The 25,416-nt window shown below is 37.7% G+C and overlaps 1 protein-coding gene across 1 annotated transcript in view; it reads right to left on the bottom strand.

The window, feature by feature from the left end:
* CUL3 (cullin 3) overlaps positions 1-24,757 on the bottom strand; it is a 97,480-nt gene extending 72,723 nt beyond the window's left edge. Inside the window, exons 1-2 of the mRNA XM_082841822.1 lie at positions 24,337-24,757; positions 5,403-5,600 (exon numbers count right to left, since the gene is read on the bottom strand). Coding sequence (XP_082697948.1) covers positions 5,403-5,600; positions 24,337-24,402 — 264 coding nt within the window. The 5' untranslated portion in view covers positions 24,403-24,757. The remainder of the gene's footprint in view (positions 1-5,402; positions 5,601-24,336) is intronic.
* Between the last annotated feature and the right edge of the window lie 659 nt (positions 24,758-25,416).

Here is a 25,416-nt window from a genome sequence, read left to right on the forward strand (position 1 = left end):
GAGGAGCTGCGGCAGAGAACATATGGCTCAGAAATCTGGAAATATTGGCTATCTGGCACTTTATAGAAAAAATGTTCCATAACCATTCCCTTTTGCCTACAATGCTCTTCAACCCACTTTCCTCATGAGCACCTTCTCATCCTTCAAGTCCCAGTTGAAACACCACCACTTTCTCAAACAACCCTACCCTGGCCTAGGTAGTTGCTCTCATCATTTTTCCCTATCACTGTACCCTGTTTTCTTCATTACTTTTTATAACTAAACACTTGTTTATCTGTTCCATGAATGCAGGGATCAGATGCAACCCATTTACCAATATATTTCTTACACCCGAGCCACAGCCTAGCAAATAATAAATACTTTTGAATGTTAAATTCTGTGATGATAAATCTTATAGGGATACTTTTGAGGCTCTGACAAAATGACCTGTAATTTAAAAATCCTTAAAACTGGAAAGTAGCACAACTTTTCTTCTCCAACATAACCATACTTTTAAAGGTATTTTACTTAGAAGAAAATAATCCCTGTGAATTCTGAAATGTCTTCATATTTACTAAATAAGACAAGAATTTTTTTTTAATGACAAGGCACAAAGGCCACATCACACCCTAAGTTTTGCTTTGCGGTCTTGAGAAATTTACTGAATTCCTTTGGGTCTCAGTTTCTTGGGGAAACATTCTTCTAGAGATAGGAAGAATGTACTACTAAGAAAGAGAAACAGCATCTAGCTTTTCTATGCCTGCTTCAATTCTGTAAACTTATTTCCAAAGCCCATTATCAGCTACTTTCATTGCAAAGAACTATCCTCCCATCAGCTGCCCTCTTGTAGTTTATACCACTCTGCTTTACCAAAAATGTTCCTCAAAATGTTCACTATTCTCATCTTGAAATCGGAGTACCAACGAACTCTGATGCCATGAAAAAATTGTATTTCCTCTGAATTCTTCAATGTGAAAAGATAGGTCCTGGCTGTCTCTACCATAGCACTAAAAGGTTCACTTCAGTCGAAAATAACTTTGCTTTAAAAAATATATTATTATTACTTAGGCAGTTCAGCTAACTGCTAAAAGCATAGTAAACGAAAAAATGAGGAGTGGACCACATAGGAATGCTTTCAGAACCATAAAAAGGGATATATTCTGTGAGACTGAGACAGTTACTTTGATACCACAGAACCCTAAACCACTCTCTTACCTTCCAGTCAGAAGGTGCAATGTAGAGACAGGCAATATTGATTTCCATGCAAACTATATTTCTGCACATTAGATCAAAAACATCCCTAAGTCCCATCTAGTAAACAAATGGAGACTTCCGACATCAGGGGACAAACATTTTGGTCTACTGTATGATGGCCCTATCAGTTAACAGACTTCCTTTAACAGTGTCCCCTTCAGACAGTACCGTATTTGTATGACTTTTTAAAGTGTCTTATAAAAGTGAAATAAGATCAATGGAAAACACAAAAAATGAAAGCATAGATACTAACAGAGGTTCAAAAACTTAATTCAATTTAAATAAAGAAATCAATCATTAGATATGCTGACAATGGTACATCCCCTAGTCAGAAATTGACTAGCTTAAGGTGATCAAATGAGTATTTGTGAAAGAAATAAAAATTAAAGAATATTTTCAGATGCTGTTGATATATCATTAACATCTGTAAGAGAAATAAAAGTTTAGCATATACACTTTGTAATTCTTTAGCATAATCAACTTGAATACATGTTCTCTGGAATATATTATAGGGAAATGCCTATATTTTGAAATGATAGTTAATCTCAGATACGGGACCACTTTAAGAGACTTAACAATATGCTGAAGCTCTTACAGTTACCATGGAGTTATCGTTCACATGACTTCGATTTCTACCTAACCATGTTTCAGAGTCCAAATACCAATCACATCAACACTGACCTCACACTCTGGCTTCCCCTCCACTCTTCACTTTTTGAAAGAGCCGATTCTCAACCAAACCAAATAACTACAAATGTTTTTTCTGCATCTGTGCCCAAGCTGCAAAGCACTGCTTAAAAAAAAAAAAAAAAACACACGATAGATCACACATTCAGGACAACTCCTACTGAGCTATCTCTTTCCTCACTTGCCAGTTCCCTTAGTATATTCCCCACAGGAGCTACTCCAAGTCTCTTCATCTCATTTTCAGAACTTGCACTGCTTAATTATTAGATTCATGATAGTCTTAGAACTAAAGCATCTCAAAGATATTACTGCCAACTCCTTCATTTTAATTATAAATAAACCAAGAACTAAAGTTTAAAGGACTATAGCTTTACAAAAACTGAACCGATTTTCCTAAAACCCCACATGCACCCTCAATTTCAGCATATATTTACTGCATCTTGATCAATTCATTATGCCTCAGGAGCAGATTTATAGAAAAATTAAGGACTCGGCCTGAAGCCGCACTACTTCAATACTGTTCCAGCTAGGCCACTTACTAGCTACATGCATCTGGACAAATCACCAATTCTGTGCCCTCTGCTTCTTCACTTTTAAATAGAGATAATAGTAGTATCTGGCTCATTGGGTTGTGACCATTACATAAGTGAATACATCTAAAAGCACTAGAAGTGGACCTAGCACGTAGTAAATGCTAAATAAGAGTTAGCTGGGGATATTATTATCATACCCTATAGAACCTCTGGCAAATGAGAACATGCCCCTCTTCTACCTTCACTTCTCCACTGTTCAATTCCACACTCTCTCCATACCCAAAAATTCAGTTGCTCCAATCTTCTCCTCTTCAACCGCTTTAGGCAAAACTCCCCCACTCTACTTTTCTTCCTTCTTTTGATGTCAAGTTTCTTAAATCAGTCTTCATTTCCCACACCTATTTACCACAGTTTGCTTTTGAAGATGACATCCCTTGGCTCTGGGATTTTCATTTTCTGCACTCCAACACATATTCCTCAGTACATGCTACCAAATGTCAGATCTTGATCTCCAGTTTTGAGTTCCTGCCCAAGCTCTGAACCTGTATATCTCCAAACACATCATATTTTTACTTGGACATCTTATTACAATCTCACACTCAAATTTTATCACATGTAAAATGATTTTTAAGGTGCTTTCTAACTATAAAAATTTCCAATATAACCTAAAACAGAATCTGTCATCTCCTCTACGCATTCCAAATAAGTTTTCCACTATAAGTTCACAATAATTCTATTGGTGGCACCATAATTCTCCCAGTAACCAAATTCTACCTGGTCTTCAGAATTTCTGACATCATCCACTCATTTCTAGCCTATCACCTTAATGTAGATTTTTCAAGGTCTTCTGTTTATAGCACACATCCCCCCCATTCTACATTTATATCATTCTCATCTTAATCTTCTTAAAATATTTTGTCACATTATCATCCACTTAAAAACCTCCAATAAACCTCCACTGTAAAGTCCAAATTCCTTAGCTTGGCATTGAAGTTCTCCAATCTGTGCCCAAACCAACTTTGCAACACTATACCCCACTAATCCCCATAAATTATTATACACCTCAGTCAAACTCTACTTATCATCCAAGTTTATTTCTGTATAATCATGTGACATCTGCCATCCTGGAACACCTTCCACACTGTTCACTTATATCCCAAATTTTTCATGGCTCAGTTCAATTTCATCCTTTCCCATGAAATCTTACAGCCCAGGGTAATCTCTCCCTCATTTGAATTCCTAAGCCATTTATTGCCCATACAACTCATTTGCCATTGAATTATATAATGCCTCACACTGTTACCTAAATGTGTGTATCATCTCTCCATCAGAATAAAAGCAAAAACAAACCTAGGAAGGGACAGCATCATATCTCTTTGCATCTACTAGATTTTCTTAGAAAGCTGTACATGGCAGGCACTTAACAAAAAACTGTTGAATGCATGAAGAACATAATCACCTTGCTTCATGAGATACTAGCTACCTGCTCATGTAATCCCATTTAAGAGAAAAGAATTACAGAAGGAAGAGTAGAAATAGAAAGTGACTATATTGTAACCATCGTAGCAATAATGATTCATGCAAGAATCATCAATGGATGCTAAAACCATCACATGAAAGTTTCTTGGGGAACAGGATATTTATACAGTCTCAAAATATATCTGAACAAATTACTTATGAATTACAAAGGGAAAAAAGGTACCTTCACAGTGGAGAAATCTGGCGGACACCAAGTGATCAAAGTTAACATCACCAATAATGGGATAAACTGACATCATGTGCCTCCTGATGTGATGCACTGAGGACACAACATCACTTATGTATTATTCCTGCCAAAAATGCATAACCTGAAACTAGTCATGAGGAAACAATCAGACAAACCAAAAACTGAGGGACAATCTACAAAACAACTGACCTATACTCTTCAAAAATGTCAATGTGCTGAAAGACAAAGAAAGGCTGAGGAATTGTGTGTGATCCTGGATTAGATCCTGGATCCGAAAACGAACTGCTATAAATGACATCACCTCCACACAGGACAACTGGTGAATTTGAATGTGGACCATATTAGATAACAGTTTTATATTAATGTTAAACTGCCTGATTTTGAACATTGTTCTTTGGTTAAGTGAGAGAATTTCCTTGTTCTTAGGAGAAACATTCCAAAGTATTTAAGAGTAAATGAATCTAAAACTTATTCTCTTAACTGTCCAGCAATAATAATAATACCAGTAACAGTAATAACAAGTACCAATAGAAAGACTGGCTAAAATGTGGCAAAATGTTGACAACTGTTAAATCATTGTACTACTGATGCAACTTTCCATTTTTTTAAAATAAAGTTTAAAAAACAAATACCTTAATACCACACAAAAACTTTGAGAAGTTTTTATTTATCTGTGGTATTTTACATCTTATCTGACAATCTTAAAGCAAGACATACTTTCAGTGGAAGAGTCTGCTTTATAAAAACATTTGCTCTAAAAAAACAAATACATCTTTTTGGAACCAAAGAACCATTTTATAATGTTAACAGTCCAACACTAATTTATCTTAAAAAATTTATATAAAGTTAATTTCATTTGGTGAAAAGACTTAGACAATATTTATTAAACAATGTAGTCTTATTATTTTCAAATATATAGAGAAAGAAGAGAAAGCTAAAATGGGCTGATTAAGCATTTTAAAGAAAGAAATAATGATCTGTAATTAACATATTAATAAACAAACATATGTAAATTAAAAGTCTGCTTCCGAGATTATATCTATCAAAGATCACAAACTTCACCTTCTCTCAATTATCAAAAATTCTGGTTTAGCTGATTGTAAGTTTTAAGTGAGGTTTTATAATATAGCTACTAATTATTATTTCTATAGGCTTCCTGGAACCTTTAAAAATAATACTTCTAGATTCAATATAGTTAGCAACAGTCCTTTAAAGTTGGATACCTTATTTATGAGATGTTCGGTAACAACTTCTCTTAGTCCAGTGTAGAGCTTTTCTCCATGTTTATGCAAAACCATTGTATATGCATTTCTATAGAGCTCCTCAAAACTAAGACCACTGTTATTCTTACGCTGGATTTCTTGAATTGCATTTTTCAGAAGGTCCCAAATGCTGTTTACATATTTTTCATCCATGGTCATCTGTAATATCCAAAAGAGAGAAAGAGACAAAAAAAAAAAAAAAAAAAACCAATGGTTGAAAATCTTTCTGTATTTGTCCATATAGTAAATATTTTATTATATGGCTATGATTATAAATCTGCATGACTTACAAGGATGTTAACAATCTATTTTAACAGAAATAAAGGGATACATTTTAAAATAAGTTTTTAGAGCTGATAGAAGACATTTTTAACAAATCCTTTTAACACCTCCCTTCTTTCTTATCTGCAGCACAACCCTCCACTTTAAATAAAATCATAATCCCTGATGTTAATACTTGCTTTAGCCAAAAAGTGTAAGACATATTTTCCCTAAATTTATTTAGTAGAATATGAGCTCAGAGAGACAGAAAGGTTCCTTGAAAAATAATTGGGGACATGAACACTATTTTCCTCTCCTGAAGATCTGCAGAGCTCCTTAGCAAATTAAAGATGAGGAGATCTGTAATTAAAAAACAAAAAAAACAATAAAACCACACATTTTCTTTGTTAAACCTAGCATTCTCTCATTTTCCTCCTTTCCCACTTTAGATTCCATGGTCCGTCATTTCTAAGCACCTTGTATACACCCATAAATAACTTGCCCCCTTCCCCCCCCCCAAAATACTTGCCATTCTAAACACCAACTGCCCACCTACGCCTCACATGCACCCACACAGCTGAAAGCAACTACAGAATAACATACATACAACCATATTCAATCCATCTGAATTTAAATTCATAACCACTAACCACAAGTCGGCCCTTAGTACAACCCCACAATCCTACTTTTCTAGACGGACTCTACTTTCCTGGATGATTTTACACCATCTCCTCCATCCACTCCAGGATAATGAATTGCTTCCTGTTCCACTGAAAAAACAGAAGTAACCTGAAGAGACACTGCACAAACTCTGGCCATATCCACTAACCTACCTGATTGTATACCAATATAACCTGCTAGTTCTTGTGCTCAAAGTGCCAAGTTCTTATACTCAAATTATAGCACAGACATCATCTAGGGACTTGTTAGAAATGCAGAATTTCAGGCCCCATCCCAGACCTACAGAACCGTATCTGCATTTTAACAAGAACCCCAGGTGATACCTATACAAAATGAAGTTTAACAAGTATTGCTCTAGTTCCATCCCAACTCACCTACTCAAGGACCTCCCTTTAGCAATCTCCCTTCCCAGCATCATCAAAATTTTCCTTCCTGCTAGGTAATTTCCACCTGCATTTAATACCCTCAGTTTCCCATCTTGAAAACAAACAAACAAACAAATCCTCACAACCCCACATATTACTCCAGCACCACCTAATTTTTCTCTTTTTCATTTACAACAAAATCACAGGGCTACGGAGAAGACTTCTATATTCACTGTCTCCAAGTCACATTTTTCCCGTTGTATCTTGAATCCACTCCAATAAGTCTTTCATCTCTACCATTTCACAGAAACTACTCTTGAGAAGGTCACCAGTGACTTCCTCGCTGCTAAATCTAACAGTCAAAGTCTCACTTCTCATCATACTCGACCTTTCTGGCAGTAATTCAAAGAGCTGATCACTCCTACCACTTGACACAGATTCCTCACCTGCCTTCCAAGCACTACAATCTCATTTCTCTTCCTATTCCACTTGCTCCTATTTGTCAGCGTGCTTACTGCTTCTTACTCATCACCACAACCTCCAACCTCTTGTCTGAACCTCTTACCTATCCACGCTCGGCTTTTAGGTGAAGTTAACTCATCTGGTCTCATGGCTTTAAGTTAACCTTAAAATTTATATAACCTGTTTGGAGCCCTCACCACCAGAGTCTTATGTTCAGCTACCTACTCAATATTTCTACTTGAAAATCTACTAGGCATCTCAATCAAGTCTAGAACAGAAAGCCTAATCTTTTCCCCTAAGCTGGCTTCCCCTGCAGTCTTCTCCAACTGAGCAGATATCCACTCCATCCTTCCAGTTGCTAAGGCCAAAAAGTCTGTAATCAAGTCCTCTTTAGTCTCTCACCTCACTTGTAAAACAAAAGGCAATTCTGTTGTCTCTACCTTCAAAATGTACCCAGAACCTAATTCCTCATTTCTTCCACTGCTCCTAAACCACCATTATCTCTCAGATTATTACAACAGCCTCCTAACTGGTCTTTGTTTCTGCTCTTTGCCCAATATCATAGAGCAATCAGAGTGACCTTCTGAAAACAAACCAAATCATGTCACTCGGCAGCTCACAACCCTCGGTGACTTCTCATTTCTCTTGTAGTTAAAGTCAGAGTCCTTACGCTATTCTCCAAAGCCTTATTCGACCTGATAATCTCTCTGACTTCATCTATTCTTCCTCCTTGCTCTCTCTGCTCCAGCCCCACCAGCCTCCTTGTTACTCCTTGGAATATGGCAAACAAGTTCACTTCAAGTTGGTATTTGCTACTCTCTCTGTCTGGAATGCGCTTCCCCAAGATACCTAAGTGGCTCATTCACTGATCAACCTCAAAACTCTGCTCAACTGTCGCCTTAAAATAAAGCTTTAACTAGCTACTCTATTTACAACAGCAGCCTCCTCCTACTAGTGACCCTCAAATTCCAACCTCACATTACTTCTTTTCCTGGCCTCTCTCCTCCCAGTCAAATGTCAGCTCCATGAAGGCAGGGATTTTCGTCACTGCTGAATAACCTCAGCCACTAAAATAATAGCTGGCATATAACAAGCACTTACACCTGCTGATTGATTTTCTACTAATCTCTGACTAAGCGGCCCTCTTCATGCTCAGAAAACCTACAAGTTCCACGTTCACAACCAGGGAAACACTGCATCAACTACTTATCAGATTCATGTACACTTCTGACCTGAAATGGATAAAAGATACCGAGCTAAAAAAATCCTCTCCAGCTAGGAAGTTTTGGAGGTGATGGATATGTTTATTGCATAGATTGTGATGGCTTCACAAATGAATACTTACCTCCAAACTCATCAAGTTGCATACATTAAATATGTACAGCTTACCTCAATAAAGTGGTTAAAAAAAAAGAATCCTCTCCAAGTCCTGTACAATGAGTATGAATGTGAAAGAGGAAGAAGTAGGTAGGCAAAACAGTTCATTCAGTCAAACAAGCTCAACTCCCAATCAAGAGGATTCTTAAGCAGATGACTCAAACTGAGTCTTATTATTCTGATCTTTTCTGGAGAGCTTAAAAAGGAACTCTTTAGAAAACAAATTCTTTCCTGTTACTCAAATATTATTCAAATCCAGGTCTATCAGAGACTTCTCTGAAATGGCCTGAAGAGAATTTACCCTTACATCTAAACTACTACCTATTTTTATCAGATATTCTCATACAGAGGATGCCATCCATATAAAATATAAATAGATGTTGCTATTTGCAACTTTTCACAAATAAAGCCCACAAGACAACGTGATAATGATGGCCTCAAATACTCCATGTATGTGCAACGTGGTTTTAGTTTGCTGACAGCATATGTAGAGGTTACAATAAAGCAGGCTAAGACACCATCCCTGCGGTTAAACAACGAACATATAAAGCAGAACGTTCAAACCAATTTCAAAAAAGAGTAAAGTTAATGCGGACTAAAAACTCCAGAGATAACTATACTGCTAATAGTTGAGCAAAAACTTCAAATGATCTTTTCAGGCTCTGTAACATAAGATCCCATGAAAGCTAGAAAACATACAAAAACGTCTCTACTCAGCATGAATTACTAAATTTTCTATTAGAAACTAAAGTATTTTAAAGATATAAACTAAGAGGCTTCAAATATTGTACAAATACTCTTACATTGTAATAAAAGAATCATTTCTCACATATATAAATCAAGCATTATTTTGAAATCCAAGATGGTATGTAGTATTTTCCTCAGTATTTGTGCTTTATAGATAGAAATGAAGACAGAGAGCAAAAATGTTTCTTCTGGTGATTGCTCAGGTATAAAAATGTTCAAACAAAGGAGAACAAAATAGACCGAGAGAGATTAAATGACTTACCCAAAATCACAGAGCTGGAATCGGAATTCATATTCTCAAATCCAGTACAAACCACTGAACTCACCTCCCATCCCACTGTGCTGATAGGGTAAAGTAATATTACAGTATAATCACTGATTATCTTGGTAAACACAGTACAGTGTATTAGTAGAGAGTATAGATTTTGCTGTCTGACAGGCCTGGATTTGCGTCATGGCTCTGCTAAATTCATAAGCCACGCAACCTTGGGCAAATTACTTAATTCTTCTAAACTTTTATTTCCTCACTTGTAAAAAAGTGGGTTTAATAACAATACCTATCTCAAAAAGACTATCAAGAGGATTAAATGCAAATGTCAGTAGAATTCAGCCCAGCCTAGGGCACAGTACAGTCAGCCTTCCATATCCATGGAACTCGCAGATACAGGGTTGACTGCACTATGCCATTTTATGTAAGGGACTTGAGCATCCTCAGATTTTGGTATCTGAAGAGGTCCTATAACCAATCCCCCATGGATACCGAGGGACTACGGTATAATCCCTCACATGCTGAATAACTGACAGAATCTCTTGAACTCTCATCTATGGGCATCAAATGTCAGGAAAAAAAAATAGTTTTTAGGCTTAGCAAATAAACAGCTAAAACAAAAGTACCTTAAGAGGACAACTATGCTAAATGAAAGTCAGTAAAATGTAGCCTTCTTTCAGAAACAATATTCCCCTACTTCATATCTCCTATTCTTCCAGTGTCATTTAAATCATTTTAATCCCCAGAGCTCTGTCCTTGGTTCTTCTTTTCACTCTACACTGGCTGCACTTCCATTCATTATCATAGTTACAACTACTATATATATATACTTCTAGGGTTCTAAAATTTACAAGGCTCTAGATTGGCAAGGGATTCTGGAGCCTCCTAAAACTGCATATAAAATTTTGCAAATATAATGTGTGTGCACTTCTTTTCTGGATGGTGGGTCACTAGCTCTTAGATTTCCCAAGAAGTTTGGTCCTCATCTCAAAGAAGATAAATTACTGGCTTACATGTTAATTGCTCCCAAATCTATATTGCCAGCCCAGAAGTTCCCCCAAAGCCTTAACTACTGTATTCAACCACCTGCTGGATATGCCCAACCAAATTTTCCAGACACATATCAAACTTATCATGTCCAAAATTTCTGGTAAACTCACTCTCCAAACACACCCAAATCTTCTTTCTGTATTCTCTAATTCAGTAGCGGCAACATAAACCACCTAGTTATACAAGCTAGAAGAGTAAGCCTTAACTTTTCTTCTTTCCTCTCTCTCATCCCTTTCTCATCCAATCATCAAGTGCTACCAACATCAGGCCCAAGAGATTTCTCAAATATGCTCCCAATCTTTCATCCTGAATACTGTTGCCCTAAAACTTTCATCTAGATTACTGCAACAGCCTTCCAGCCACCATGAACTCTAATAACCTCTTGGAATCCATCTTCCTCAAAATCATTAAAATAACCACATCAGCATCACACCCCTGTTCAAAACCCACCTCTCATTAGCAACTGGGGGGGGAGGTGTGCTTTAAAAGGGAACATAACACTTCATGATCTAGTCAGTCTATGCCTACTTCTCTAACTTCATCTTTCACTAACTACTACCTATCTTACATTCACTTCCTGGCAACATTAAACCAGTGGTTATTCCTGTCCACTGTCACACCTCCCCTCCACACACCACCCTCTCATGTCTTCTTTATACACCCCTCTTCTGCCTCTTTGATTCTTTACATAGCTTCTGAACACAGCTCAGGTGTCACATCCTCCAAAAATCCTTCCCTGACCTCCTCAAGCAAAGTTAACAACTCTTTCTCAGCTCTTTCATAATACTCGGGTTATATCTAGCACTACCCTACCATACTGCTGCATAATTATCTGTTTGTGAATCTTTTTCCTCCATTAGACTATGAGATAGTTGAGGGATTGTGCATTTTTCTCCAATGTTACTTAGAAGGCCATAAACAAATGGCTGGGGAATGTTGTTTTACCTATGTTATACCAATGTAATTTTGAAAACATGAACATTTGAATTACTAAGCACAATGATACTGAAAAATAATTTAACGTGTTTATGTAATGATTAATGTAATTTTAAAATAATATATTTTCCAAACAGAAATAAAGTACAATAATGTACAAGCAAAAGACTCAAATTTCATATATCAAGTAGTATTTTCACATTCACCTAACTAAATGCTTCAAAAGGCTGCTTAATCATTAACTTTATTAATAAATGTTAACTAGGAGGAAAATAGTGGATTAAAAAAAGGCTATTCAGGAGGAGATCTACAAGTTACAGTCTTTCCCCAAATCAAATAAGTCCAAAAACAATACACCCAAGGAAACAGGCTTCAAGTACATATTGCTACATACCCGCTTTGGTCCTGGCATCAAATGAGCAGTGGCAAAATAATTACATTACTGATTAATTGATGGGTGAATTTCTCACCTATCCTTGATAGAGAATACAACATTAACTGTCAATGAAAATTAAAAGGACTAGATGATAAACTCTAAGTCATCAATGTTAACCATTAAAAACATCACTCTAGACTTCACTCAGAGTCATTTAAAAGCCCTAACACTTTAAAGTAATATTCCAAAGTATTTGAGCAGGATTTTAATCCCATTGATGAAACTGATTTACTCAGGTTGCAATAACTACAAATACACTCAAGAAGGGATCTGGTAACAATGCTTCAGCAAAACAATAAAATGATAAAATGCACACATACGTATATACACAAACATTTAATGTCTGCTTATTTTAGATATATATTGCATCTTTCCCCAACAAGCTCAAGTTACAAAGTGTTCAGCAAAGTAAATTCATTTAGCAAGAAAAGAAACAAAAGCTCTTTTTCAAAGGAAAGATATAATTGAGTATTCTTAAATGTCCATGGTTTAGTGAGACCTCTTAGAAACCAAACAAGACTTTATTTTTTAAAAGTGACTTCTGCCCACTTCCCTGTCCCCAATCCAGGATTATAATCCCCTCACTAGTAAGTATCAATAACAAAAATAACACTAACAATCTTTATTTTCTTTCACAAACATCTCTGGTTTTTCATCTACATTACTTAAAAGATATAAAAACATAAACCTTCAAAATGCTGCATTTAAAAGGATGTCAGTCTATTATACACTTACACATCTTGAAGGTTCTGTAATTACTGAGAGCTGGAGAACTACAGCATTAGCCAATTAAAACTAAAAGGAAGAGAACTGTACTCTTCACATCCACTACATACAAAGGACAAAAAGTCTTTAGTCCCCTGTGAATAATTTTCTACAAGAAATTTAGAACAGGGTGGGTGGGGGAAAAGGGTGAGAATTTGAAATTCCAGGCAATTCAGAATGACACAGCTAGAAAAAAAATAAACAAGGAAAAATGCTTGATCTTAATTTTGAGCTTCAGCCTCAAAACAGCTGCTTTGGTACAAATATCTGAGGAATAGCAATATTCTAGATAAATACAACTAAGCCATAAATTTTGTAAGGAAGTTCCCTCCCAGATTATAAGCACCTTAGACTAATATCAAGTCTCTGTTCCCTTATTTTATTGTATCCTTTTTAATACATGTTATGATTCTTAGTTGATTTGAATGCAGTCCCGTTAGAGTTAGTAATGATGATGAACCTATTTGATGACCAATGGCTACACAATGACTTATGACATCTCCAATAATCCCATTTATTCATCAGTTAATTTTTAAACATCCTCAACCATCAAAAGATAGCCAAAGATCCAAGCTTTGAGGAAACAGCCCAGTGGGACACATTCAGATTTTGGGCAAGTTATTTAACCTTCCAAACTTCACTTTCCTCATCTGCTTGTAACAAGAGAAATGGGAGAAAATGGTGTATTGTATGGCAATTAAGAAAGTTTGTGAAAGCATCCGACACACATCACTTGCTCAATAAATTTCTTTTTCTTTACTACAAGGAAGAAACATACAGCCTTCTGTGCTGGAATTGTGCTGCCGAAAGTAACGACTGATAATGACAATTATCAATTAGAAAAGCATAGTAGCCCGGGAAAATGCTATGAAATCACAATTAAGGCTGAGCTACACTCAACTGGCCTCTAATATCACTAAATTACAGAACAGTAACATTTACAATGAGACAGTTAAATCATCAACAGACGATTCAATTATTATAATCTGCATTTCAGTTCTCAACATGAGTAGGCTGTTCAAAAATCAATTTAAAAATCTGGAACATTTCTTTCAAAGACTAAGTTCAAGCTTTCACATTAGCCTGTTAAAGTTCAGTTAAGTCACAAGTGACTTAAGAGTACTAACAATATTCCTTCAACGATATCTCTGTGAATGGTCTTTGCATATGTGAAAAAATGTATATGTAACATTTCATAGTCTGATGATGACCACAAAAAATAATATGCAATCGTAAGTATTCTCCGAGTCAAGAAGTTTGTCACTCTCCTATTGGTGCTATTTTCGCTGATATAAAGAGATGTTATTGGCACCCTGAAACACGTTTTATCCAGAGAATACAATATTCATCTTGACTAGAACTCTTCAAACATAGAGACTCTCCCTGTTAAGAAGATTAGTTATTACATCTGTAAGATCAACACTTTAAAATTATAAAAACATTTGCTGTATTTCTCAATATACTATTAAATCTCAATAATAGTAAGGGCTCGTGTATAAACTAGTTCTTAAACATTCATCTGGAAAAAAAAATAATAGAAAAGCAAGAATCATATATTTCTGGATGGAATCTCAAAGTAGTAGTAGTAATGCTACAGACAAAAAATACTTCATATCTAAGTGCATGTTTGAGTTCCATATTTCTATCCTACAATCTAAAACTATGAATTTTAATAAAAAATGACAATACTTTGTTCTCTTTAGCTTACATCGCTATATTTTTTGAAATGGATAAACCCAGTTTTTCTAAAACTATGATAAAGTGTAAAGATGTATAAAACTGTTGGACAATAACAAAGTAGTTTATACCAGAATCAGCTACACACACTCCAAAGAGAAAAAAACATGTAAAACAATACAAACTGCCACAGTTAGCTCTGTCTTTGAATGAACCTAACCATAAACTAAATGTGATATGACAGCAAAAGGCCTATAACATAAAATTACTACAAAAATCTGATATCAAATCTCAAAATTTCTCTAAAACTACCAACTTACACAAAAAGAAGTATGTAAGCACATAGCTAACTTTTCCACTGCTTCATATTAGCATTTAATCATCACCACTGAAATATAACATTCTTATTCTAAGGCTGAAAAGATAGGTGACATTTGCAACATCACAAAATGTTTTAAAGCAAAGGAGAACACACCAGCATTCGCTTTCTAGACTGAAATTTTAAGAGTGGAAATAAGCCTAAGAAAACCCCAAATTAAAATCTCTTCATTTTACAAATGAAGAAACTGAAGCTAAGTAGCTTATCCACAATCACTCAGCTAGTTAGAGCAATGAAGGAATCCATGTGTCCTGAGCTAAGGACCCTTCTGTTACACCATGTCAACTCAAATCACCTGAGTGTCTGATATTACAAAATCAATTTATAATTAACAGGCTAATATTAACACTGAATTATTAAGGCTATATGCTTATTTCAGTTTGGTCTAGAGAAAAGAGCTTTTAACCAGAAATAAGGCTTTTAGTCATGGTTCTTCCATAAATTCAAGCTGTAAGTATCCTTTGGGTAAAATCACCCTCTCCAGTTCTCCACTTCCCCATGTATTAAATAAGATTAGAACATATTCTCTCTAAAGTCCTTTCTGGCTCTTAAAAATTAAACTATGAAAACAAATAGGACCAAATAAATTACTTGTTTTTTTGGCTAATGGTAACGTTCATCAAAATAATACACTTCTTTCATGTCTCATTTGCTTATTTTAAACTACCTGATCTTCGTACTTCAAAATTCATTTCATTGTTTAACCTACTACTTCTTAATACATTCTGAAAGACATAAAATCACTTTTTTCTAAACATATATATATATATATATTTGGCGCTATGCGGGCCTCTCACTGTTGTGGCCTCTCCCATTGGCTCTGGACGTGCAGGCTCCGCGGCATGTGGGATCTTCCCGGACCGGAGCATGAACCCGTGTCCCCTGCATCGGCAGGCGGACTCTCAACCACTGCGCCACCAGGGAAGCCCTAAACATATATTTACAAGATAAATTTCTAATTGAAAAAAGTTTAAAAATGTGTACTATCAGTCTTTAACTTAAAAAGGAAAGTGTTAACTAAGAAATACGTCAACTAATATATCCTTCCTATTGGTTATGATTTTGACTGCTTTATTCAATACACACTATGACCCCCTTAAGCAATTTATATATTAAAATTTTACTGAACAACATAGGCATCCATCGATTCAAAGTTTTTATAACATGTATTCAAAGTTTTTATAACATGTATTCTCTTATGAGAGGTGCATATACTTTGAATCTAGTGAGGTTTAAAGCTTGCAAAAGCTCCTTCCAAGATCTGGAAACTAATTTTGAATCCTTTTTATAAAGAGAGTACTGCAGTGTATAAGCTTCAGGGGCCCTAGATCTGTCCCTGGGTAATCATTTAAACGGCAAGCTTAGAATTAACTTTCCAATATATTCCTATTATGAAAGTAAATATTTCAGAATCTAGCAAATTCTTAACGGAATATAATTAAGGCAGTGTGGTGTAATGAAAAGAACATGAATTTTTGAGACAGATACACCTGGGATCTGAATTCCAGCTCTGCCCTTCCATAGGTATATATGTAATACACATATTTTACTATGTCTCTCTGAGCCCCAGGATAGATTTAAAACAGAAGTAACATCTAAAGATTGTTCTGAGAATTTGAGATAATTATAGTTCAAAGAGCCTAACACAAGGTAGACACTGAACAAGTTGTAGTTACTCATCTTATAAAGCAACTTCTCATACTATTAAATAAATTGAAAAGGGAAGGAGAAAAAGAATTTTTCATGATTACTTTCAAGAGGACAGGGCAAATAGAAGAGGCTAAGTGTTGCTCAGTTAAGAGCTGCTTTAGATAAGGATGACTTGCAATCAGTACGTTAAAGCATTCCTCTTAGCAATGACGGCTTGCTTTTATAGAAAACCATCTCTAAGGAATCTTGTATTTTCTTAAAGTAGGTAAAAGATATCCCTTTGAAGTCTTTATTCATTTGCTTAGCAGTAACCTTTCTCATTTAAAGAGCAAATTCAGGTCCATTCCTTTCTCAATGATCACTAGATAAATGGAAGTCAAATTAAGAAATTTTACTTAATTTTCAACTTTAAAATTGACTTAAAAAAATAAAGAGCAAAAGCTCTTCTAGCAGCAAAAGCTCTGGATTAGTGGTTACAACAACTACAGGATCAGTTCTCAATTTCTCAGTTGGTTAATGTTACCAACTTGGGAAAGTAGGACTCTCCTCAACTTTGAAAAGGCTTGATTAATGACAGTGATTTTAAAGCAATAGTTAGAGAACTTTTTAAAAAGAAATCTTCTACACATAGAGCAATGTACAAACTGCTCTAAATGACTAGAGAGGGAAACTTCTGAAGATACCTACTCCACTCCTCCTAGGTCCTGGAGACCCTGTAAGAGTTTGAAAATAAATGTCCTACATGAAACATATTACTTTTACTTGAAAATACTAACTTTATGATTAGAAAATCATTTTAACTGTCTCAATGATGCCACTGTTTATTAGCAAGCACTTTCTGACATTATTTCTTTTAACCCTCACAATTAACCTGTGAGAAAGATTGCCACAGTTCCCATCTTAAAGATGAGAAAACAAACCAGAGTCTTGTCAGTTTATTCATTCAACATTGTTGGCTACTACTGTGCAGCACTGAGAAAGATCAATACAAAAAGACCTGCTGCCTCCTCTAAAGAAAATCATGTTCTAATAAAGGAGATACTGACTATTTGAAGAATTTTGGCTATGAAGGGAGATGGTATGGTAGTTACCATGGTAGGGAAGACAGAAAAAGGAACATCTTCCTTCTCTGAGACCCAAGGGAAGGAGCTGAGAATGAGTAAAGATACAGGTTAATGAATATAACTGAAAGAGAAGCTTACACAAGATAACTTTAGTAGTTAAGTTTCCAGAAAAAGAGAGATAAGAGAACTCTCAATAAAGAGCTTAAGGACAGTGATTAAAGTCTGAAATAGCTCATGCAGGAAAGGGGAGAGGGAGTTTACCAGGGACACAAAAATATCGCCCAGAGGCACTGAGAGTCCAACTAGCTTAGAGACCACAGTCTTGGAATTTTCTCCAGGAGTGCACAATAGTCTAAAAAATATGAGCAGTGAAGGCAGATGAATGGAATGGTTCAAGATGCTTTTTGCTGATATTTCTGGCCTCGCTCTGGGAGGCAGGAAAGAAGGGGCAACTAGCAACAGGCGCCACAGCCTGGGAGAATGCAAGGGGTCTTCTTGAAATCCAAGAGCACATTTAACGTGAGAAAGAAACAAGCAGCAAGTAGGATAGAATAATGAAATAACAACAGTCTGTATTTATTCATAATGCTTACTATGTGCCAGACACTAAGAGCTTTATATGTATTAACTCTATCCTTACAACCATCTTATGAGGTAGGTACTATATTGTTTTCTCCCTTTTACAAAAGAGAGAACAAAACAGGCAGAAGTTAAGTGACTTGCTCAAGTCCTACATCTAATAAATGAAGGAGCTAGGATACAATGTAATATTGAAGTTTAAGATTTCTAAAGTAGCAGGATGACGAGCTCCAAGACAAAGTGAAGATCACTGTAATACAGAAGAGGCCAGATCTGTTTGATCATCACTGTATATTTAGTGCCAGACCTCTAGTAGGAACACACAATAAACATACTTTAGAATGAATAGAAGAATGACTCTGCCCACATGCACTGGATAAAGTTACAATTTAAGCTACAGAGAATGTCTGTGAATAAGGTATTGAAGTCTTCAGTGACTGAGGGAGCATATGTACGAAGTTAGGAGATGGTCACAAGAAGCACTCAAAAAAATAGTTCACGAGGGCCCAAGACACAAGAGGATCACAGATGTGGCAATGAATGGCATCTGGGCCCAGTGATTCAAGGATTATAAGGAAAAAAGATACCTCAATTCAAGAATATAAGCCTGTATCCTCAGGGCAAAGGTAAATTTCAGATGAAAAGAATTCACAGAACAGGCTGATGATACAGGGTAGTCAACCTGCAATGGAAGTAGGGGATCACCATGTATAGTTAACAGGCTGGGAGGAAGGTGTCATGGTGGAAGGAAAAAATGTAGAGTACAGCTAGTAAACAGAAAAGACTAGGCCAGAGATTAAGTCTTCTGACACGCCAATCCAAGGTTACTGCCAGTACATACTACCTTTACTTTCAAGTCATTACAGTTTCAAGAGATTAGACTGACTAACCTTTAAGGGAAGTGCCACATGATCATTAATGACCTACAAATTAAGACTTCACTTACAGCTGAAAAGAGTTCAAACATTTTGGAGTACTACCTGCATCGATTTACCTAAGTAATGAATTTCTATGGTTTGTCTTAAAGGGCTAGTTTCTCATTTAATCGATCATTCACTAACCACCCACACTGTGTCTAACACTATGCTAAGTACTTCCAGGTTCAAAAGGGTGTCTGGTATAAGCTTTGGGCAGGGACCGCAGCCTAGTTTACACATGCAAAGTACAGAGAACAACTGTATGGCATATAAGCATTCGGTGAGTGGTACTATTATTACTCCTACCCTTCTGGAGGTCCATTTGGTAATATGTATCAATTATGTCGAGCCCAGTAATTCCATAATCATGGATGGGCTCAAATATTTATGTGCCTAAATAGTCTCAGTTGCATTCTTTATAACAGAGAAAATACGAATTCACTGGAATCAATCAAAATACCTGTCAGTAGGGAAATATATAAGCCAAGGTACTGGAGAGTATTACCCAGTCATCCAAAATCATGTTTTCTATATATTTAACATGGAAATAAATGTACAGTGAGATACTATATATTTTTTAAAAGGCAGCATATGAAAAGGTCGTACCTCAGTTTTACTGTGTGCTTATACATTTATGAAAGATTAAAAGGAAACACATCAAAATGTTAATATGGCTTATTTCCAAGTGGCAGGGTTACAGGTGATATTTATTTCCTTACTTATAAGTTTAGATATTTATTAAATTTTCTATCATGAATATGCATCACTTTTCTAATTAGAAAAGCTACTAAAATGAATTCATAGCTTTGACAGACTACTACTGAATAGTTTTCACAATAGAAAGACACTAAATGTACTTCATGTTTTATCTCAGTGATTTCTTACTAGTAGCACTTTTACTTTTTTGCTGACTTTACAATGGACAAACAAGAACTATTTTCAAAGTTCCATTATTTAAAACTACAAATTGTCCAATAACTTTTATAAAAATCTAACAAAACTGTTAACACCCAGATACTCTTGAATAAAGATAACAGCAAAAAATTATCTCTAAGGTCTCCCAATTTATAACACAAAGGGAAGACATACTACTTTTTCTAGTCTTAATTATATATTCTTGTTGAAATAGAGAAATGCTATTATTACTTAGCTACATTTAATGAATGAATGATGTACAAACAAATGACACTTTCTCTATCTTGTTTGAAAGAACTTTGTGACTAGTGTATTATTTAAAAGGCCAAATTCTCACATTATATTCTATACTACTAAAATTGTTTCAAATTCAGTAACTTTAGTATTAATAATTTGGCAGTAATAATTTTCTTGGCTCCTGTGAACTTTCTAGGGAGATAACGCAAAATATATACTTTTATAGATAACTACTTTATCTTTTTATTTTTAAACTTCTAAAGCCTGAGAGGTACTAACAGCTACAACACAGCTGACTGTCCTAAAACCATTAAATAGAACAAAATCAGTCTAAGTGAAAGCAACACTTTAATGAATGTTATATCTTACTCCATAACATCTCTGTAACAAAACACTAGAGAATGCAAAACAAACTTATAGTTAATTCCCCGCCCTGTGTGATTTCCAAAACTATTATTCAGGCTTTCTCTATGTATAGTCCAGCTAGTTCTAGGCAACAACTACTTTCCCTAAGAGAAACCTATTTTGAAGATCAACGCTGTTCCTCCATATCTAGCAAATATCACTATAGCCAGGAAAAAAAAAAAACATTAACTGTCCCCATTTCTCATTAAATTCTTGTCCTCTTAAGTATTTAAGTACATCACAAATGATCTTAAAATTCATCTCTTTCTAATCTCAGTCATTTTGCGGGTTCCATCTAACAATAACTTCTACATCAGTAACTGTTCACGCCACACAGGTGGTGCTCTGTGAAGCCCATCTAGAACTATGGAGTGGACACTACAACCAGAGATTCATTATCATGATTTAGCATGCTTCTATAAACCAAAAACTGAAACCATTTCCAGATCACACTCTAAAGACAATCACTTTCATAACACGTCTCCTAAACTCTGAAGGCTCAGACAAGAAGGCAAATCAGAGGAGAGACCAGTATTTCCATTCAACCATATCCCCTCCAAACCAATCAAGCTTTTCAAGCCCACGTGGACAGTGGACAGTACAGATGGTGAGTAATGGCTTTTCAAAGATAAGGACAAAAGGTTCACCTGACAGCAACTAATCCTACATAGTGGAATAAAAGCTCAGGAGTGAGACACATGGCAACAGCAAGGAAAGAGGACCAGGAACTTCTGGGGGCAGCATTCTTTGGTCCAAATCCATATCGTTTCCAGAAGTTTCCCAACTACAGACTTCTTCCTTAAAAAAGTTTTGTGGCCCTTGCTGTTACTTTGGGTACCAAAAAACCCCAAAAGATGTGAAATGATATGTATTTTGTCCACTGCAGGAAAGTTTACAAACTGGAATAAATATTTCCTCCATCACCAATCTATAAGTGCAGAAAGCTCTTCATTGTTTCCCACCTTAAAAAGAACCAATTTCTCAGAAACTGATTTTACTGATGGGACTATAGCTGGAGTAGGTTTACACATTTACAAAATATCCTGTGCCTTCACTTACTATTTTGCAATGAAAACAAAACAATCCCGAAACATATTTTTATACTTTTTACACACCAATTTTATAAAACACACTCTAAAAAGAGCACTTGAGGCTTTCGATTACACTGCAATTTCCCTTAGAGTAACTGTCTATCTCAAATGGTAATGTAAAATACAACAGTTTTAAGTATGCACACACGAGTACATATGAACATAATATTTTCTTTATGGAATAATATGCATTTACTACTTCTGACTAGCAATCCATGGAGACTATAGTTCTGTAAAAGACTGCTAACCTGGAATAAAAAAAAAAATTCTGAAGGTCTAGAAGCACTCAGTTACCAAATTAATCAGTGAAATACCACACCACTGAGGTATGTATCCATCCTGAATGAAGGTTCAAAGAACTATGACTTTAAAAGTTATACATTAAAAAATATAACGGTTCTTTTCAGTAGGAACTACTTATGAGTGATGTTAATACTTATGAAATAAAAAAAATCTTAATGCTTTTAAAAATTAGCAGATATTAAGTACTGAATATCAAACACTAGCCACTTACAAACTTCATTTAAGGATTTTAGAAAAACTTTGAGGGCAACAAGTTTTAGACAGAAAGGGTCTAAACTAGCTCATGACCATAATGCTGCTTAAAAAAAAAACAGTTTCAGTAGTATGTGGTAACTTGTCACATACTATTATACTCTTCAGCTAAAGGAATAATGAAATTCTCTCCCACCACTTCCTCCCAACAATACAAGATCCAGAAGGGAGGGATACTGGTCTTTCAAGCTATACCGATATATCCCAAGACCCTAGGACAGTGCCTGGCACACAGTCATCAGTAATATTTGTTGAATGAATGAAGGAATGGAAGAACAGGTAGGAACAGGCAAAACCAAGAGATCAAAGAGTTGACTACACATAAAGGTACAACTGGTTAATCAGAATATCCACATAAGTAAGCTGATGTCAGATGTGAACTACTCCACATTTTAGTAATAATCTGAATTAGAAGAACTCAGACTTTAAGAATAGCTAATTTTTTCTTAAAAAATTCTTGTACTAAACTATTTAAAATTCTGAGTAATTCTAGATTCTGCTAAAAATATTCAGAACTGGTTTAGCAGGAGAACTAACATTACTCACAAAATCATAAACCCAGTTCATTGTTTCATTATAAGGAAAAACGTGCACATGAAGTTCATCAGTTCTCTTCTGTCAACATTTCTCACTTTCTTTGTACTTTCTCATGATTACTTAGGAAAAAAACTTCAAAGATATAAAATCCCTTTAATGAGCATCAAAACATTTATCTCCTGAGTATATCCTACATTTATTTACATAAACCCTGAAGACTCTTCACATTGATATTAATATTTATTATTACAACTTCAGAGTTCTGCATAAGGTGTATTTCCTTCTTCTAAATTTTAAGAATTCAGAGAGGTCCTCGAGTTCTCTGGGTCGCTTTCTTACTCAACTAGGACAATTATATTAATAAGTCTTCCCTCTAAAGTGCAAACTACACTTTAGAAAAAGCATGCTTCATGAAGTGAATACAAACCCTCTTTTCCCTCCTTGCATGATATACTGTGTTTGTGATTCTAAGAAAGGAAACCCAAGTTCTTTCTCTAGTTTTACTGTTTTAAAATCTTCTTTTCCATTGCTAGTTTGTCTATCTTGACATATACCTGTTACTGTAGCGACATGAGCAAGTATGTCCAGCTCCTCTGTTCCAATAGTACACTTTAATTGCTTGCCATTGGCTATCTGAACCAGATATGACATCCAAAGTTATACCCCATATACTAAACACTGCAAGGATATGACTCAACGTAATGCTAAAAAAGAATAAGTTTCTAAACAGACTACGTTTGCTGTCCCTAAGAGTAAAGCAACTCAGGGTGGTGACTACTCATTCTTTTGGGATTCCATGGCTAAGAAATGGAGAACCAACCGTCCAATTTGTTTTCTCTTATTTCCCTTTGATTGGCAAGGCAATTCCTGCACAAGAGAGTTTGTCAAGTGCTTTGGAAGCTTGTGGATAAAAGATGCTGTAAACACACAGAACGTTGTTGGTATGTTACTATGGAGCATTACGTGGAACCATTGTCACTGCGTGGGGGGCAGGTGGATGGCATAGCCCTTCCTGAACAGGGGAAGAGCGGGAGAGGACAGTCCCCCTCATCGTTGGGCTGGCCATCTTTTAGGCTGGGTGATTTTTTTCAACCGCAGCGAAATCCCACGTGAAAAGTTACACACACCCCCCAAACAAGAAGGACTTGGACAGTCCCCATACCTGCAGGGCTGGGAGTCCCGGAAACCGAGCGGGAGCGGAGTACTAGGGGTTGGGCCTACACCCCAGGAGCGTGGGGAGAATCTGGGACCGGCGAAGGGGCCCCAGCCGCAGCCGACGCCCGCAGGGCGACCGGAGGCGCAGCTCCGGGGCGGGGGAGCGGCGCCAGACTCGGGCGACGGGCGCGGGGAACGGCCCGGGAGGGCGGCCGCGCCGGGGCCCCGCGCCGCCCAGTTGCCGGGAAGGTTAGCGCCCCGCGGCCGGCGGCGTGGGGGAGGGGAGGCCGGGCCTGCGGCCTGTTGGGGGAGTTCAGCCCGGGCCTCGCGTGCGGCTCTTGGCCGGGCCCCTAACCCGGGGTCCCAGGCTCCGAGAAGAGACTCACCGGAAAGGCCCGGATCCGCATCTTGGTGTCCTTCCGGCTGCCCGTGCCTTTGCTCAGATTCGACATGGTGCTCGTCCCCTCCCCGGCGGCGGCTTCGGGTCGCACTCCGAGGCGCCGGTGTCACATTTAAGGCGGGCGGGCAGGCGAGGGGCGACGCTGGGGGCGGCGGCGCGGCCCACGGGCTGGGCTGGGGAGCTGGCCGGCCCCTGGGCGGCCGCGGCGGTGGCGGCGGCGGCTCGGGTTCCGGCGTCTCGGGCTTGGCTGGGGGGCTGCGCTGGCGCGGCGGCTCCACGGGGTGCCCCTCACGCCCGGCTCGGCTCCCTTTATCGCGCTCCTCCGCGATGGCGGCGGCGGCGGCGACGGACAAACATCTCACTGCGCAGGCCGAACGTCCTCCTCCTCCTCCTTCTCCTCCTCCGCCTCAGCGAGACGAGATCCGGCCCAGAGGGTGGAGGGGGGAGGAGGGAGGGAAGAGAGCCGGAGAGTGGAGAGATTGGGAGGAGGGGGGTGGGAAGACGAGAAGGGGAAGCGGACGGCCGCTGCGGGGGACGCTCAGATCTCGCGAGAAGAGGGCGAGTGCTCTGTCCTGGGTTGGGCGGGGCGAAGCCTGGGAGCGGGAGGGGGCAACGGGAGGAGAGGAGGGGAACCGGTAGTTGGGGAGGTGGGAGGGACCAGAGGGGCGGGGAGGTAGGAAAGGGGCGGGACTGAGGCGGGAGGTGTAAGCTGACTTTTTGAAAGGGGATCGTTGGAGACCGGATCCTGGGCGAGGTGGCTGCTGATTGGTGGACCGCGGCGCGGTCCCCGTTCACGTGGACGGAGTGGGCGGGGGAAGTTCGGAGAGCCGGAGCAGTAGGACTGTAGTAGGCTGGGTCCGGCTCCGCCGGGCTGGGCTGGCCGGGGTGGGCTGAGCTAGGGCGGGAGGCGAGTAGTCTCGGGGTGGAGCGTGGGGTGCTAGGTGGATAACCACGTCCTAGAACTGGTTCCTGTGTTTTTCTAGGGCATGTGGACTAGGGATGGGTACTTGACCAGATGCCAGAAAGTTGAAAGAAGAGTTTGTGCAGGAGTTACCTGCAGTGTCAG

The sequence above is a fragment of the Leucopleurus acutus genome, assembly GCF_964270905.1.
Source record: "Leucopleurus acutus genome assembly, chromosome: 6".
NCBI lineage: Eukaryota > Metazoa > Chordata > Mammalia > Artiodactyla > Delphinidae > Leucopleurus > Leucopleurus acutus.